Source organism: Pinus tabuliformis, chromosome 8, assembly GCF_031772625.1.
Source record: "Pinus tabuliformis cultivar Carrire ecotype Pingquan chromosome 8, CPIR1, whole genome shotgun sequence".
NCBI lineage: Eukaryota > Viridiplantae > Streptophyta > Pinopsida > Pinales > Pinaceae > Pinus > Pinus tabuliformis.
Genome location: NC_142294.1, coordinates 218,981,901 through 218,997,092, shown reverse-complemented (window position 1 = coordinate 218,997,092; position 15,192 = coordinate 218,981,901). Strand labels below are relative to the sequence as shown.

Here is a 15,192-nt window from a genome sequence, read left to right as displayed (position 1 = left end):
TGATTTGTGCATGTGAAAATAAACCTAAATCTGATCGTGGATGAATGGGCCAACAAAGCTATAGAGCTAATCCACGGAGTCATTTAAAAAAATAGTAAACACTTGAATAATTTCATCCCCTAACATTTCTATGGATTGACACATTAGTTGATATGCATTAATCTCCAACAAGGATCATAGGATAACTCATCACCCTAATGGCTTTCAAAATAACAAATAGAGGACACCTTCAAGTGCCCTCACCATACACACATTCAACTCCGCCTCAGTTGATGAAGATTTTGAAATGGATTTCTTTAGGGGTTTTGGGATAATGGAGAATTCAACAGATAGAATTGGGTGCATAGGTGGCCTACTTCTAGTGGTGGTAAGTGCCCCCTCTATTCTTGGGACATTGTCATCCCTTTTTGCATTTGGTTAATCAAGTTTTTTTTTATCGAAAAGGGAATTGTGGAACTAGTCTAGAAGTTGGTAATGGAGGTATATGTTAGTTTAACTCTCCTTCTATTCTTAGGTGTTTGTACTTTAGTTTTCTACTCATTCAAGTCTATCCCTTTGGAAATTTATGGTGTTTATGGTCTATGTCCTAGATTCCATAATGGATTGTTGGTGCGACAATATAGCAAATTGGTGATTTCATCTTTACTCTACAAGGATATAGTCTCAGTTTCTAGCCTGAATCCTAGTTTTGGTAGTTATTATTTATGGCACAAGAGTTCTTCTCCAAGTAGTTAGCTTTGTCGGTTTACATATTTGACTCTAATGCTTTATCTACAATCTTGATCTTATTAGAGCACATAGAAGTCTTGTGTTATATTGTCATATAATCTTACAAAGATTGTAAGGCATTTGGTTTGTGTAAAGGTTTTATCTTTGCTCCTTGCATTCCTTGTTTGTTTGAGCTAGCAGAAAATACAAGAATGGATAATAGGGATATTTAGGATTAAGTGAATACTAAGGAGGTTAAAAGAGATAACTCACTTTAATAGGAGCTCATTCCTTTTTGTGACATAAAAAATTTAGAAAGTTGAACATCATTATATATATTAGCATGTTACTTTTATGGATATGCTGGTGCTTCAAAAGTAGGGAATTGACATTCTTAATTTGGAATATAACATGTTGCACATCCTTGCTATGAACCTTCAAAGGGAATCAATATTTGTAGCCTCAAACAATAGGAAAATAAGTATATCTACCCAAGCTAAAAGTAAGAAGGATGAAATAGTCAACCTTCTAAAAGAGCCAATGGACATAAAATAATATAATTCTCCACCTTCAAATATGGGCCAGGAAGAAGATACTAGTCATCATTTCTCCATTAAGATCATTTTTCTATATGTATTTCAAAGTCAATAGACTTTTAGGAGTTTTTATTAAGGAAGCAACATGTAAGACTACCTGGAGTGTGTGACATGTATCATGATGTGAACTTCTCCATGTAGTAGCAAAGAACTGCTTTTCTATTTTTGGAAGCATTAGTTAGGCCTATGTATCTAATGTTAGATAGTCTATAGCCTTTATGATAATATAACATTTCCACTATGGTAAAAAAATAAAAATAAAAGAAATAGTAAAATTAATCCACACCTATTACTGAAGGTGAAGAGAATAAATATCAAACTTTCAACAAGTATAATAAAAAACATACCAAGTATTATGCTCTAATAGCCTCAACATTACATAGACTCACATTTAAAAAAAGTTTTGTGAATCTAGTTATGGCTAAAAAGAGTCATTTAAGTGATAGAGAAGAGTCACAATGACTTAATCATAAACTCCTGTATCTTTCCTACACATCGTCATGCTTGCATATTTTTGTGGGTCTATTTGTTAGTATTCAAGGTAGTTTTGTGGTAAGAGAAAACTTGAGAGGTGCAAGGGGATGTTCCTCCTCATATATGCTTACTTTCAAATCCAAAGTACATTCAATATTTATGAATGCCTTCAACAATGAGAGGTGAATCCTCTCCCCACTACTTACTACTATGATGTTGTTGAGACTCTGGAGTTAAAACCTAGTGAAAGTGCACGTGAAATTTGACCCTATTAAGACATCATAAGAGTTACAAATTAAAATGTTTTCTAGTTCAATTAAATGCATGTCACCTCTAAAGATTTAGGGGGGACCACATGACATGGAATATAAATTGGGTGCAATTAATACACACCTTAATGAATGTGATCATGTGGTTTCATATGACATGGGTAGATCCAAAATGAAAGTCATAACATGCCAACTCAATAATTGATTTTGGAAAGGTAAGATCCTAGCTGAAGTGCAAGTGAAGTTTGACCCTCTTAAGACCTCATAAAAGTTATAAATATAGATAATTTCTAGTTAAGTTAAATGCTTATGACCTACCAAGATTCAAAAAAAGTACATAAAATATAGATTGAGTGAAATTAATACATGCCTTAATGAATGTGATCATGTAGCTTTGCATATCATGCTTAGACTCCCTACATAAAAATTATAACATGCCACATCAACCATTGATGTTCTAATATTTTTTTTTTAATATAATGCAATGTGATTTTAATAATAACATACCCCTTTTCTATCCATTTTCAATATAAAAAAATCCTCAAGATAAAAAAATTGCCATTGTAAAAATAACCCGTCACATTGCATGAATGTGATGAGCATAACATTAAAAACACCACTAATATTAATAAAATAATTAAGAAAATACCATTACACTCCCCAACTAATTTTCAAATTTGTAAATATTCTTCAAATTAACATCCAAATCAGCAAAGACTTTGACTCTAAAATGAAAAACTCCCAAATAAAGAAAACGCAGTACAAGTTTGTTCAATGATGTTGGTCTGACTGGTCAATTCAATAAATACTGTCCATTCATTCATCATTCCAATGAAAGTTCTCTCCACTCATTCATATATCATGAAGATAAGGGCATGTAACCCATGAATGGAATTAAGACATGCAATACACGTTATTTTGGATGAGACTAATAATGGCTAAGCCATGTAATGTGATCCATTAATTAATATAAAACACAAACCACAAATCCTTTAGGGATAGAATAGAAGACTTTTTTTTAAAGTATCTTTAAATTAATATAAAATATGGTTTAAATATAAAATAATACTGAAAAAGTCAACAAAGATTTCATCTAAGCAACCAATCCACCCCGTGAAATTTATCATCACAATGACCATGACCATCCACACCCCATGTTCCATCTAATTATTGTGATCTTCTTCCCTGCAAACATCTAAATTTGTAAAGGGTTGAGTTAGTCAGTGGTAGCAGACAAGTATGATATAGTAGACAATACTATAGACAATTTTTTGTCCATTTGTAATATGATTGAGTCACTGATTGGTAGCAATAGACAAGACTCGTGCTATAAACAATACAATAGGTGAGGCTCTACATGGTTAGAGACAACTCCAGGGCCGTTGCTTGACTTGCTAGTTGCTTGACTTGCTAAATGCAATGGGATAATCTAGAAGCATGGCCAAAACAACCTCAATCATTATATTCCACCGTCCATGTCTGTGAAGGGACCCAATCATATCTTTGAAAGAGCCCAATCATAGCCCATGACATCAACGGTGACTAGGAAAAAGCCTTACCATGGTCCAATAAAGAACCCAATCATGGCCCACATGGCATTATACCAATTATGAACATAATACTCTTTTAAACCCTAAGCACCCCTTCAATTCTGGCTAAAGACATCTATGAAAGAAACCAATCATAACCCTTGACCGTAGTTGTACTATGAAGGGTCAAGGAACTTTACCATTGCAAAAAAGTGAACCCAATTATGGTTCATAGGGCGTTATGAATTTTCAACATTGAACTGTTTTGAAACCTTAAGCACAAACTTATGACAAGGATAGGCTTGTTTGGGGATCTTTAAATCCAGGGGGAATATCCAAGCCCACATGTCCTTAAGGAAAAAGGCCCATGTACTCGTTGGTACTTACAGTTAACCATGATATCTTATTGCCCATGTTCATAGTTTAAGTATTTATCTTGAAATTGTGCATTTAATTATTATATATATAAATTAATAATATAAATATAATTTTTATTGATATTATTTTTTTTAAAATGTAGGTTATGGGTTTTAGAGATTGGCGATTGCTATGTCACAAAATATTTGTTTTAGGTAGATCCACTTGAACTAATCACTTTTTGCTAATTTAATTATAAAGCAACTTAACCATAAAGTCTAACTTTGAGATTGTTGAGAGAATTAAACCCATGATCTCTCAATAGCAAAGACGCTTTAACAATGGGTACTCAACAAATTGACTAACCCTTGTGACTATTATTATTTAATACAATTCTTATAAATATAATTGTTGTAATAAAAATTACACATATAGTTTATGATTTTTAAAGCTGATAAAAATATTTAATTATTAATGTTTTTTTTTTTAATCATGGTGGAGTAATTTGAGCAAGGCTCAAGATCAAATATAGCGGATGCCGCTATAATACCAAGAGTATATCCAATAGTCTGTAAGCAAAAAATATTGGGGATTTATGACTTAGCAAGAGCCGAGACTCCACGAGAGTGGGGGAGGCTACTCCTTAAGCCTTATCACAATAGGCCAAAGATGTCACCCTGTGGGATTTGCAAGAAATATATTCTTGTATTATGATGTAATAGCTCAAGTGGTTGAGAGGTTAGTATTCTCTCTACTTGGGTTTGAGTTCCAAATGAGACATTTGCTTTGTTGTGATGAGGCTAGAAAGGTAGACATCCCCTATTTGTCTCGACTCCTTATTAAGTCATAAGTTACCTAACTAGTGTTAATTTGCAGATTGCTAATTTATCTTAGAAAAAAAAATCTTGATTTTTAGACATACATGGAATATAGTTCACCCATTAATACATACATATATATATATATATATATATATATATAAAGACTTTTTTATTAAATTTAATAAATTAAAGTCAAGTCCCACTAGCACAACTGGTTGAGGATGAGCCTCGTTAGCAAAGTGACCCAAGATCAAACCTCACGGGGTGGTTGTGCCCTGTGCTAGGGGGAGGAGACATGCTAAAAAAATCCAATCAGTAACTTTAACGAAGTAACTTTAAAAAATTAAATACCGATGCCCCTAAATCATGACTCCTCAAACCTAAAAAATCACACAAAAATTAACCAACAAAAACATATCAAACATCAAAATAAATACTTAACCTTAAATATCGTAAATAAATAAAACTTTGATTAACCACCATCTTTACCAAAGGCATCAACCATGGGCCACGTGGTATCATCCTTTTTAAGTCTAATGACCAACAGGGCTCCTAAATCAAACACTAATGCTTAACTCCCCTTTGAGTGGAGCCCATGTGCCCATAGGGAACCTAAACTTTGCCTTTTCTAGGTGTGGGTAGTGATGGAATCCCACATATAAAACTAATATCCAAAAGCGAAAGAGAGTGCTTTGTTGACTTAAGGATCGCCATGTCCAAATAAAACCCTAATCATTGCCACTATTATTAGCCTCACCCCATTACCTTAAAAATATTCCTTAATCACGGTTAAAAGCCAAAAACTGTCCGTATCACCGTGATTGGACCAAAAATATCCAATTATTATTGCTGTGTCTCGCACTCGAATGCCCATAATTAACCTTTTGGTTAAAACCGATTAACGAACCCTAGGGAGCACCTAAAATAAAAATCAGATCCCGAGGGCCAGAGAAGCTATTAAACTCTGGACGTCTTCTGGGCCCCAGGAGTTCGTGGGATTTGTCGAACCGCCGGATCCTCGCGATGCGATGTCGGTTTAAGGGGGCTTAGATTTTGTGAGTTGTGACGAAGGATAAGCGAGGGAATTCGATTTATAAAAGGGCGACGGCTCTGAGCGAAGGAAGCGCATATTTGGGCGATTTTGCTGTGCTTGTGTTTTATTGGTATTTTAGCATTTTATTGTTATTTTCTGTTTCAGAGATAGAGTGGAATAAGTTGAGGCGATCTTTTTGAGAAAGGTAGATTCGGTCTGTGTGACTGAATCCAATCCATGGCCGAGAACAATAACAATAGCAGCAGCAACAATGGCTTCGATCTGCCCATAAAGCGGGTTAGGCCTCAAGAGGAAGGAGAAGACCACCCACTTTCCTGTGTGGACGCCATGGATGGAGTGGATGGAGGCTACCCATCTGTTATTCCTGGATGGTTTGCTGAAATAAGTCCTATGTGGCCTGGTTCGTTAGCTTCAATCCACTCCCCTGTTTTTTATTTTGCAGTTGTGATATTATGGATTGCTTCTGTTTTAGATTGAGGACCCATGTCGGTATTCTCAATGCAAATTCACTGCTTTGTTTTGTTTTGGATTTCAATGGGTCATTTTGGGATGCTCACTGGCCCAAACCCATCTCTATACTGGAGTCTGATATGCACCTGGAGGTTAGAAAGCTGTGTTGTATATCTATTAATTCAGAGGCTGGTTATTAGAGGGGTTTGGGCTGGAGTTCATGTTGAATGCACCCAATATATCATGTAGATGTTGATGATCATGTCCATCCAGCCTGTATAATGCACCTTGCTTTTGTAAATGCAATTAAACTTCTTTTTAAGTATGACTCTAAACTTTAGAGTCATTCTATGGCTTTAGATGGGTTTATCATACAATTCTTGAACTTCACGACATCCAGGTGAGTATCAGAGTTGGATATAGTGTTGTCCCTATTGAGTGCATCCAATGTACTGTCTGGATTTAATGTACGATTACACACTTATAGAGTGGATAACTCACTCCCACCACCAGTGCTGTAGAATGCACACATTACTTATATGTAATTAGAGCACTAGGGCTGTAAAATGCACATCAGTTATCTGCAATTAGGGTTTTTTTGGAGTATGATTGTAAACATATACTATTTTGCATTGCTGATGAAAGAAAAAGTGCTAAATCCCGACATTTATAAGCTTAAAAGTGTAGAAACTATGGCAAAATTAGCTTTCTTTTGGCTTCTAGCCCAAGATATTTTTTTCTGCATTAGAGTTGCGTGAAGTTTCTAGTGTTGTCTGCTTCAAGTTCCTCTTAATTGGCATATTAGAGTCCAGTCCAAGCTTCATAGTTTTCGTCCGTTAGTTCTATGTTTAGAAATATAAGGAACTATCGTCTAATTAATCCAGTCTTAGCCTTCTAGCCCGAACACTGTCTTTGTGGATTATAGTTGCATGGAGTCTACAATAGTGTATTCCGTCGTAAATTCCTTTTTAGATGGAAATACTAGTTCATGGCAGGAGATACAATTTCGGAGGAATGCTGGGGTCTAGTTTAAAGCGCAGGAATTCTTTAATATATTGTCTTCCAAGTTTGTATGTAAAGATATTTATATACCGCCTTACCAACTATAGCTCTACCTGGTTTGCTTTATTTGTATTGTTTTGGGTCAGTCTTATATCCTGTTTTAGATCCACTATAGTGGGAAAATGTATGTTGCATAAAATCCTCATAAATTGTTTTATGTGACTTTTTGTTTATAATCTGGTTATTCAATTTCAGAGAAATGGTGGGGGTTTAGTTTAAAGGTACAGAAGCTGTTCAAAACTAAAATCCATTCCATATAATTTGATATTTTTTTGCCATAATTGGTTGTTTTGTCTGATGTTTTTATGTAATGATAATTTTCAGGTGAGGCCCACTCCCTAAAAGTTGAGAAGGTTTTGTTCCAAGGAAAGTCGAAATATCAAAATGTAATGGTATTTCAGGTATGCTTCCATCTCCAGCTCTTGGATAATATTGACCTAGTTACTGTGCTTTAATTTATTTGTGGACTGTTTTTTTTAGCGTCACCCGTTGGCTTATATTTTCACAGTATTGCTGTGTTCTCTTCAAATTTTGCTTTAATATTGACCGGGTAAGTGTGCTTTGCTTATTATGTAGACTGTTTTTTGTGGGATCACCATTTGGCTTATATTTTTACAATATTGCTGTGCTCTGTGCAGTCATTAACTTATGGAAAGGTTCTGGTGCTGGATGGTGTTATTCAGTTGACTGAAAGAGATGAATGTGCTTACCAAGAGATGATAACACATCTTCCACTTTGCTCTGTTCCAAATCCAAAAAAGGTTTTTGTTCGGAAATCCCTTTCCACCTCTGAGCTTGGTATTTTTAAAAGCACCCAGTAGCTATGTCAAATGCGAATCGATTTCTTTTAAATTCCATCATTTGAGCAATTTGAGGATTCATTTAACAGTGTTCAATCTATTTAAGGTACAGGCCCTAGGTATTAGCATCATGTGGTATGTCTAACTTGAGCTTATTAACTTGCATTGTTGCTGATGACCTTTTTTCTTTGTTGTGCTGTCATGGTTGAACTCCTTACTTACTAGAATTAATTTGAATCCATCTAATGTATCTCGTTAATTCATAGATAAAGAGGTAGAAACTCAATAGCTTCTATTAAATGCCTTTCTTTTCCAGTCATAACGGTGGGTTGAAAAACTATCTATATGGAAGCACAAAAATATATATTTGCAATGCAGAGGTTTGTGTCTTGCAAAGAATCCATTGAATCAAAGATTCAAAACCATAAGTTTAAGGTCTAGAAGAACTGTTTTTACCGTCTTTTTATGCAATGTCATACATTGGCTGGCTGATGCGGATGATACTGTCTTCATTCTTTTTGGTAGAGTGAAGTGTGTACAACTCTTCTCAGACTTGAGTAGAGTTGTGTATTGATCCATACAAGCAGGGATTTTACTCTATGTAACATTCCCTGTGGATTGGTTAAACCTTAAGACTCCACGGGTTTCTTATAGTGCCTTCTTGTACATGGTTAGAGGATGGCATCCTGTTTATTCTGTGATAGAGAAGACAAAGATATATATTATAGAGAAATCCTTTTCAACTTGAAGCCTAGTATCTTTGATATGTATGCTTTTGGTTTTGATGAATGCATTTAGTTTTCCAGTGGCAAGTATTTGTGTTTCACAAACTTGCTACTTTTTGGCTCATCTTCATTCATTGCTATGATTTTTGGGGTGAATAATTGTTAAATATTTAACATGCAAAAAGGTTTTGTTTCAATTGCCTAAGCGAGCTGTGCAGTAAATAGGAAGATCTATGATGTTTTCTGTTTGTATTTGATGGTTATCTATCCTTTTGCAGGTATTGGTCATTGGAGGAGGTGATGGTGGGGTTCTTCGTGAGGTTTCTCGACATATGTCAGTTGAGCAGATTGATATTTGTGAAATTGATGGAATGGTCATAGATGTGAGTGTATCTAAAAACTCTGCATATAGTAATTGCTTGCTTCAAGTGTTCCTTGAGTCTTTGGTCGTAGCTATCAACATCTCAGAAAGCTCGTGCAATTTTTCTATCCCTTTATTATCAAGATAGTGGGGGATCCATCTATTTTTCATGTGTGTAACAGTAAAAGAACTAGCTGACTTAAAACAAATGGCTGAACAAACCACCTAAAGACTCTTTTACCACACAAGTAGATAACTGAGATTGGCAACTTGAGGAATTTGGAAGTCTCACTGCATGACAGATTTGGGGTTAAGAATGGATCTGAGATAGTTATAAGGTTTATTAATGCCCTTGTATGAATCAGAAAGTGCCTCCAACTACTTTCCATTGTAAGAATAACACTCTAGTAGGCAAGGGCTTCTAGATGATTTCCAAATTTTGGAAAATACAATAAGTAGGAAAGGATTATGTTCCTTGTACATTGCAGTAAACCATTTACAAGAAACAGTATAGATATTTATTTTTCTTGTAGACTGTTATTTCAGCTATGCATTTAGACATGAGGGTAAACAACTGACCTCATCAAGTAGGTGCTAAAATATTGATATTGGCACTTTGAGGAATTTGATAGGTCATATTGCATGGCAGATTTGGGGTTGAGATGGATGTGTGATAACACTCACTAGAATGGGGAAGATTATGAAAATGTTCTTGTTCAGTAGACATCATAGAGATGTATTTTTCTTGTAGACTATTATTTGAGCTAACTGATTGGGGCATGAGGGTAGCTAACTGAACAGGTTGATACTGTATTTTCCATTTTCCTTTTTTAACAATGTGCAGAGTAATTTGGGATGATTAAGAGCTTGATTTGCCAATAGCGATTTTTCTATACTGTAATTTTTTTAGAACTAATGTGATGACCCCATCTGATCATCCAGGTATCCAAGCAATATTTCCCTGAAATTGCCGTGGGCTTTGATGATCCTCGTGTGAGGGTTAATGTTGGTGATGGTATGCCATTTCTTTGAATTATAATTTGTAACTGAGTTTGTTTACGATTCAGTGTGTGTTCATGGTTACAGGTTCTTGAGTTTTTGGTTTATAATTCTATAGATAATATTATTATCATTACTTTGAGTGGTAACTTGTTTATAGTATAGTTTTATCGTTTTATGTCAATAGCTTGTGAAGTAACTGTTGCATGTGAAGCACATTGCTGATGATTTGGAATTTGTTCCTTTTCAGGAGTTGCATTCTTAAGGGAGTCTCCAGAAGGCCTGTATGATGTTGTTATTGTAGATTCGTCAGACCCAATAGGTATGTTGATTTCTTGTCATCGGATTTCCTGGTACTAAATGCAAGTAATGGCTTGTCATATACCTGAAGGTATATCTTCTTTTCTTTTAGTTTTCATGCTTCTTCAATTTGCCTATTGGTTTAATTATACATGTAATATGTCAAGTTATGTTGGTGCTTGAAGCAGGTCCTGCAGAGGAACTATTTAAAAAGCCATTTTTTGAATTGGTGGCAAGAGCTTTGCGACCAGGAGGTGTAGTGTGTACCCAGGCGGAAAGTATTTGGTTGCACATGCCCATCATTGAAGATATTGTTTCAGCTTGCCGCCAAACTTTCAAAGGCTCAGTTAATTATGCATGGACAACTGTTCCCACGTATCCAAGGTAGGATCATATTACCTTTGTCCTTTTGGACATTGTTACTACAGAACAAGAACATGCCATAAAATACCTTACTTTCTGTTGGGATGTCATAAATACCTAAGAAAAACGATATGCATAAATGATAATATACATGGTTCTAAAAGCAACAAAATTAACAATAGTGTAAATGGTGTGTAACTTATGTTTTGCTTTTTTGCAGCGGGGTAATTGGTTTTATGCTGTGTTCAACTGAGGGACCAGCTGTAGACTTCCAACGTCCCATTAACCCTATCGAAAAGCAGGAATCTAATGTTGAGTCAAAGCGTCCCTTAAAGTTCTATAATTCAGAGGTTTGTTTTCATTTCTGTTTTTGATACTTTTTATCTTCACCATGAATATACCTGCCAAAGCTAATTATGACCATATTTTACATATCTCTGCTTTTCTCTGTTGTAGTAGTTGCAAGCTTTGCCAGAGAAACTGCACTATTAAGTAGAGCCATTTTCAGGACTTGTTCATTTGAAAAATTTTGCTGTCCCAAATGCTGATAATGTGTCATATTGAGGACCATTTGTAATTGTCATTCATAGAGTATGCCTTGTAAATAGTTATTGCAATTTTTAGCCTTGCCAACCTAATGTTATAATGTACCAAGATATTATAGCTTTTAGTTAAATCTGACTCCTATGACCAGTAATAAAACTGTTAGATATCTGTGTCTATCATTGGTTTAATCACCGATTCACCATGCATTTTGAAATGTTTTTGATTGTTCTATTTGGCAGTTTACAGCCGGTTAAGAAGAATACCCTATGTTTTCTTGTTAAATTCCTATAAGAAGCTTTTATCCTATCGAATTCTGTTCTGATGGATTCCTTAGATATTATTCCTATCACGTGCTCAATTTTTACTAGTTTGCTGTAAGTCATCTTAAATCAGAAGGGACATTGAGTATTATATAATATATCTTGAATTCTGTTCTATACTAAAATTTCATTGTGAAATTGCAGGGACAATAGGCCAAAAATTGCTCATCTTTTTATTATCTTGAATCTAACGTCAATCCTTTTTTGCTTGCAGATGCATACAGCATCATTTTGTTTGCCGGCATTTGCTAGAAGGGCGATAGGTTCCAATGTTCAACCACCATTATCTTAAGTTTGAAGTATTTGTGAGCTCATTGTTCCATCGGAACAACGTGTTGCATTATTGTTCTATTTGATTAGTTTTACTTGTAAAATGGCAAATGCTTGTTATTTAGGAATAATTTTAATTCAGGAACAGCTGATCTAACTAGCATTAATCTCTATCTACTTTGTGGTAGATGCCTTCATGATAATTTTTTTTCCGGTGTAATTCATGAAGGAATATATTCCATCAATTTGAGAAAATCCACAGTGACCATGGATTTGGCAAGATGCCTATTATTTTTTGATTTTATTTCTGGACTAAAAGTTCAGAATCATTTGTGACCACTTTGCTAATTATTTTATGAATCAAATGGAATTAGTAGAAAGAAACTGGTAATAATCAGTAAACATGCAAAAGGGGCCTTGAATGATACAATGAAATAGGACACAAAAACTGAGAAGAGGGTATTTAGTTGATATGCTTCGAGTTAAGAAATGATCTTGAATGATTGGTCAATTTAGCAATTGGAACAATATGTTCAAATTGTTTTGCAGATCAGTGAAATTTTGGCAAATGAAAAAAAGTTAAGAAATTGCTAACATCAATAGTAATAGATGGGATCACCGATACGTTACTTTAGTTTTGAACATATTAGTGGTGCACGTATGAGATGCTGACACCAAAGTATGGAGAAAGCTCTGCAAGCAAACATTTTAAATACAACATTTCTGCAATGACTTGTTATTTCTATCTGATTTTGAAATTCTGTCCAACTATAATTTCTTCACTCTGTTATTAACTTTGGAAGAGTCTTGGCAATGGTTCTTGGTTCACTTGTGAGCTCGTACGAGTTATTAAATATCCCTTAGTCCAAATATAATTTCTTCACTCTCTTATTAACTTTGGAAGAGTCTTGGCAATGGTTCTTGGTTCACGAGCTTGTACGAGTAACAATCTCTTTCCATTTTTATTGTGGCTTCTACTAACTGAATGGCATATCATAAAAGAAATTATGTTGGATGGAAGTTTGTGCTATATGGTACCACCAGCCTCAATGGTGGTACGTTTTTTTAAAATCTTAAAAAAAATGCAACAATGTTGAATCTCTCTCCAATCTCTCTCCACACAGGACAATATGTAATTGTAAACAAGTATTATAAAAGATACTGTCATCCGTTGTAATATGCATATTTTTTATTTATTGGTGTAATGTATGGTTTGGAAGAATTTGTTGAAGCAAATTCTATGAAATAAGCATTTTGTTCAATTACGGAAGTTCTCATAGCCTGTCATGTTAATGGCAGTTTATTTTAGGGGACACAATTACCATATCAAGATACAAAAACATGTATTAGGCTTGTTGTGATGAGGGGTAGATTTTCCCTCTTGGGTGGGACTCCAAATGATCATTGATGGTATGTGTCATTTTCATTCTTGCTGAGTTACGAGTTCTTGTTAGTATTGTCTTGTGGGTTTTTGTGTTTATTTGGGCTGTTTGTACTTGTCCATACTAAATTCACACTAAAAAAATAAAAAATAAAAGGTAATGTTGAATCACTGATTTTAATTCTTGTCATCTTACCTAGGTCATATTTATGAGGGTGTTTTTCAATTTTAGTTATTCCCTAATAAGCGAAGTGGAATAGGTTTTGGTTTTGGTAACTTAATTTATTCAAACAAAAACTGCTTAGTGTGAGAGGAATGTGAGAGGAATGTTCAACAATAACAATTATTATTGTGGTTCATGTTGGCAAGATATTGTGTAAGCTTGGTGGCTTTGATTCATATAGGTGACTCCATATGAATAAAGGTTTCTTTTTGAGATTATGGAGATCTTATTTATAGTCCCTTGGATGAAGCGATGGTAGGCCTAGTAAACAAATGATTAGAGGTGGGGTGAGTTTTAGGAAGAGAAATCCCAAGTCTTTAATTAATTTTGAAGTGTGATATGGTCTTTTATTGTGAAAATCATTTTATTGTGCAAAAAGGAAATTTTGAGCAAGGGTAGAGTTTGTATTTGGCTTGTTGTGATGAGGCTTGTGTGGGCCCCCCAAATGATCGTTGATGGGATGTGTCTCTAGGATGTCTTAGCCCTTATGAAGTTACAAGTTCTTACTAGTATTGGCTTTTGGGTTGTTTTTTCTATTTGGACTGGTTGCACTTGTCCTTAATAGCATCACACTATTAAAAAAACAAAAATTAAAAGGTAATTTTGAACCAATGATTTTAACTTTTGTCACTTACCTTGTTCATATTTGTGAGGGCTTTTTCTGATTTTATTATTACCTAATAAGCCAAGAAGAATAGGTTTTGGTTTTGGTTTTGGTTAACCTAATTTTGTCAAACAAAAGATGCTTAATGCAACAAGAATAACCTAATTTCGTCAAACGAAAGATGCTTAATGCAACAAGATTGTTTAACAATAAGATAGTTGTGGTTCTTGTTTGCAAGATATTGTCTAAGATGGATGACTTTGATTCATATAGGTGACTACATGAATAAAAATAGAATTTTGGAGATCTTATTATTGGTCCCTTGGATGAAGGGATGGTAGGCCTAGTAAACAAAGGATTAAGGGGAGTGTGAGTTTTAGGAAGAGAAATCCCAAGGCCTTATTAAGTGTGATATAGTCTTCCCTACGTGAAAATCATTTTGTTGTGCAAAAAGGAAATTTTGAGCAAGGGTAGGGTTTGTATTTGACTTGTTGTGATGAGGCTTGAGGGGTAGATTTTCCCCTGAAGTGGAACCCCCAAATGATTGTTGATGGGATGTGTCTCAAGGATGTTGTGGCCCTTGCCAAGTTGCAAGTTCTTTCCAGTGTCGACTTGCAGGGTGTTTGTACTTGTTTGTACTAGCTTCACACAATTGAAAAAATTAAAAGGTATTTTTTAACCAATAATGATGAAGAGTCCACTATATATAAATTCTTAGTGGGTCATAGATATAAATGTAAGCAAATTTTGATGAGGCTTTAGGGTAGGTTTTCCCCTTGCATGAGACCCTTAAATGTCCATTGATGGGATGTCTTGGCCCTTGCTCGGTTACAAGTTCTTGCTAGAATCTTAAGTGATATATTTGATAGAAGCTTTTACAAGATAATGCATTTGGGTCTCCATAATTGGCATAATTGCCCACATGACAAGGCAAACATTGTAACATGTAAGTACAAAAATGTAATTTTGAGCAAGCGCAT

The 15,192-nt window shown here is 34.8% G+C and overlaps 1 protein-coding gene across 1 annotated transcript; it reads left to right on the top strand.

The window, feature by feature from the left end:
* Positions 1–5,774: 5,774 nt before the first annotated feature.
* Positions 5,775–12,343, top strand: LOC149234938 (spermidine synthase 2-like). Its single transcript, XM_089371990.1, has 9 exons — positions 5,775–6,208; positions 7,645–7,721; positions 7,959–8,081; positions 9,124–9,228; positions 10,149–10,221; positions 10,456–10,527; positions 10,694–10,889; positions 11,089–11,218; positions 11,949–12,343. Exons 1-9 carry the CDS (start codon positions 6,025–6,027, stop codon positions 12,024–12,026), a joined length of 1,038 nt encoding a protein of 345 aa, XP_089228116.1. The 5' UTR covers positions 5,775–6,024; the 3' UTR covers positions 12,027–12,343.
* The last annotated feature ends 2,849 nt before the right edge of the window (positions 12,344–15,192 follow it).

Excerpts from the sequence above, each read along its gene's own strand:
- LOC149234938 (XM_089371990.1), top strand. The coding sequence starts at position 6,025 with ATGGCCGAGAACAATAACAATAGCAGCAGCAACAATGGCTTCGATCTG. Across the intron at positions 6,209-7,644 it reads AATAAGTCCTATGTGGCCTG|GTGAGGCCCACTCCCTAAAA; the intron begins GTTCGTTAGCTT and ends GATAATTTTCAG. Across the intron at positions 11,219-11,948 it reads TAAAGTTCTATAATTCAGAG|ATGCATACAGCATCATTTTG; the intron begins GTTTGTTTTCAT and ends TTTTGCTTGCAG.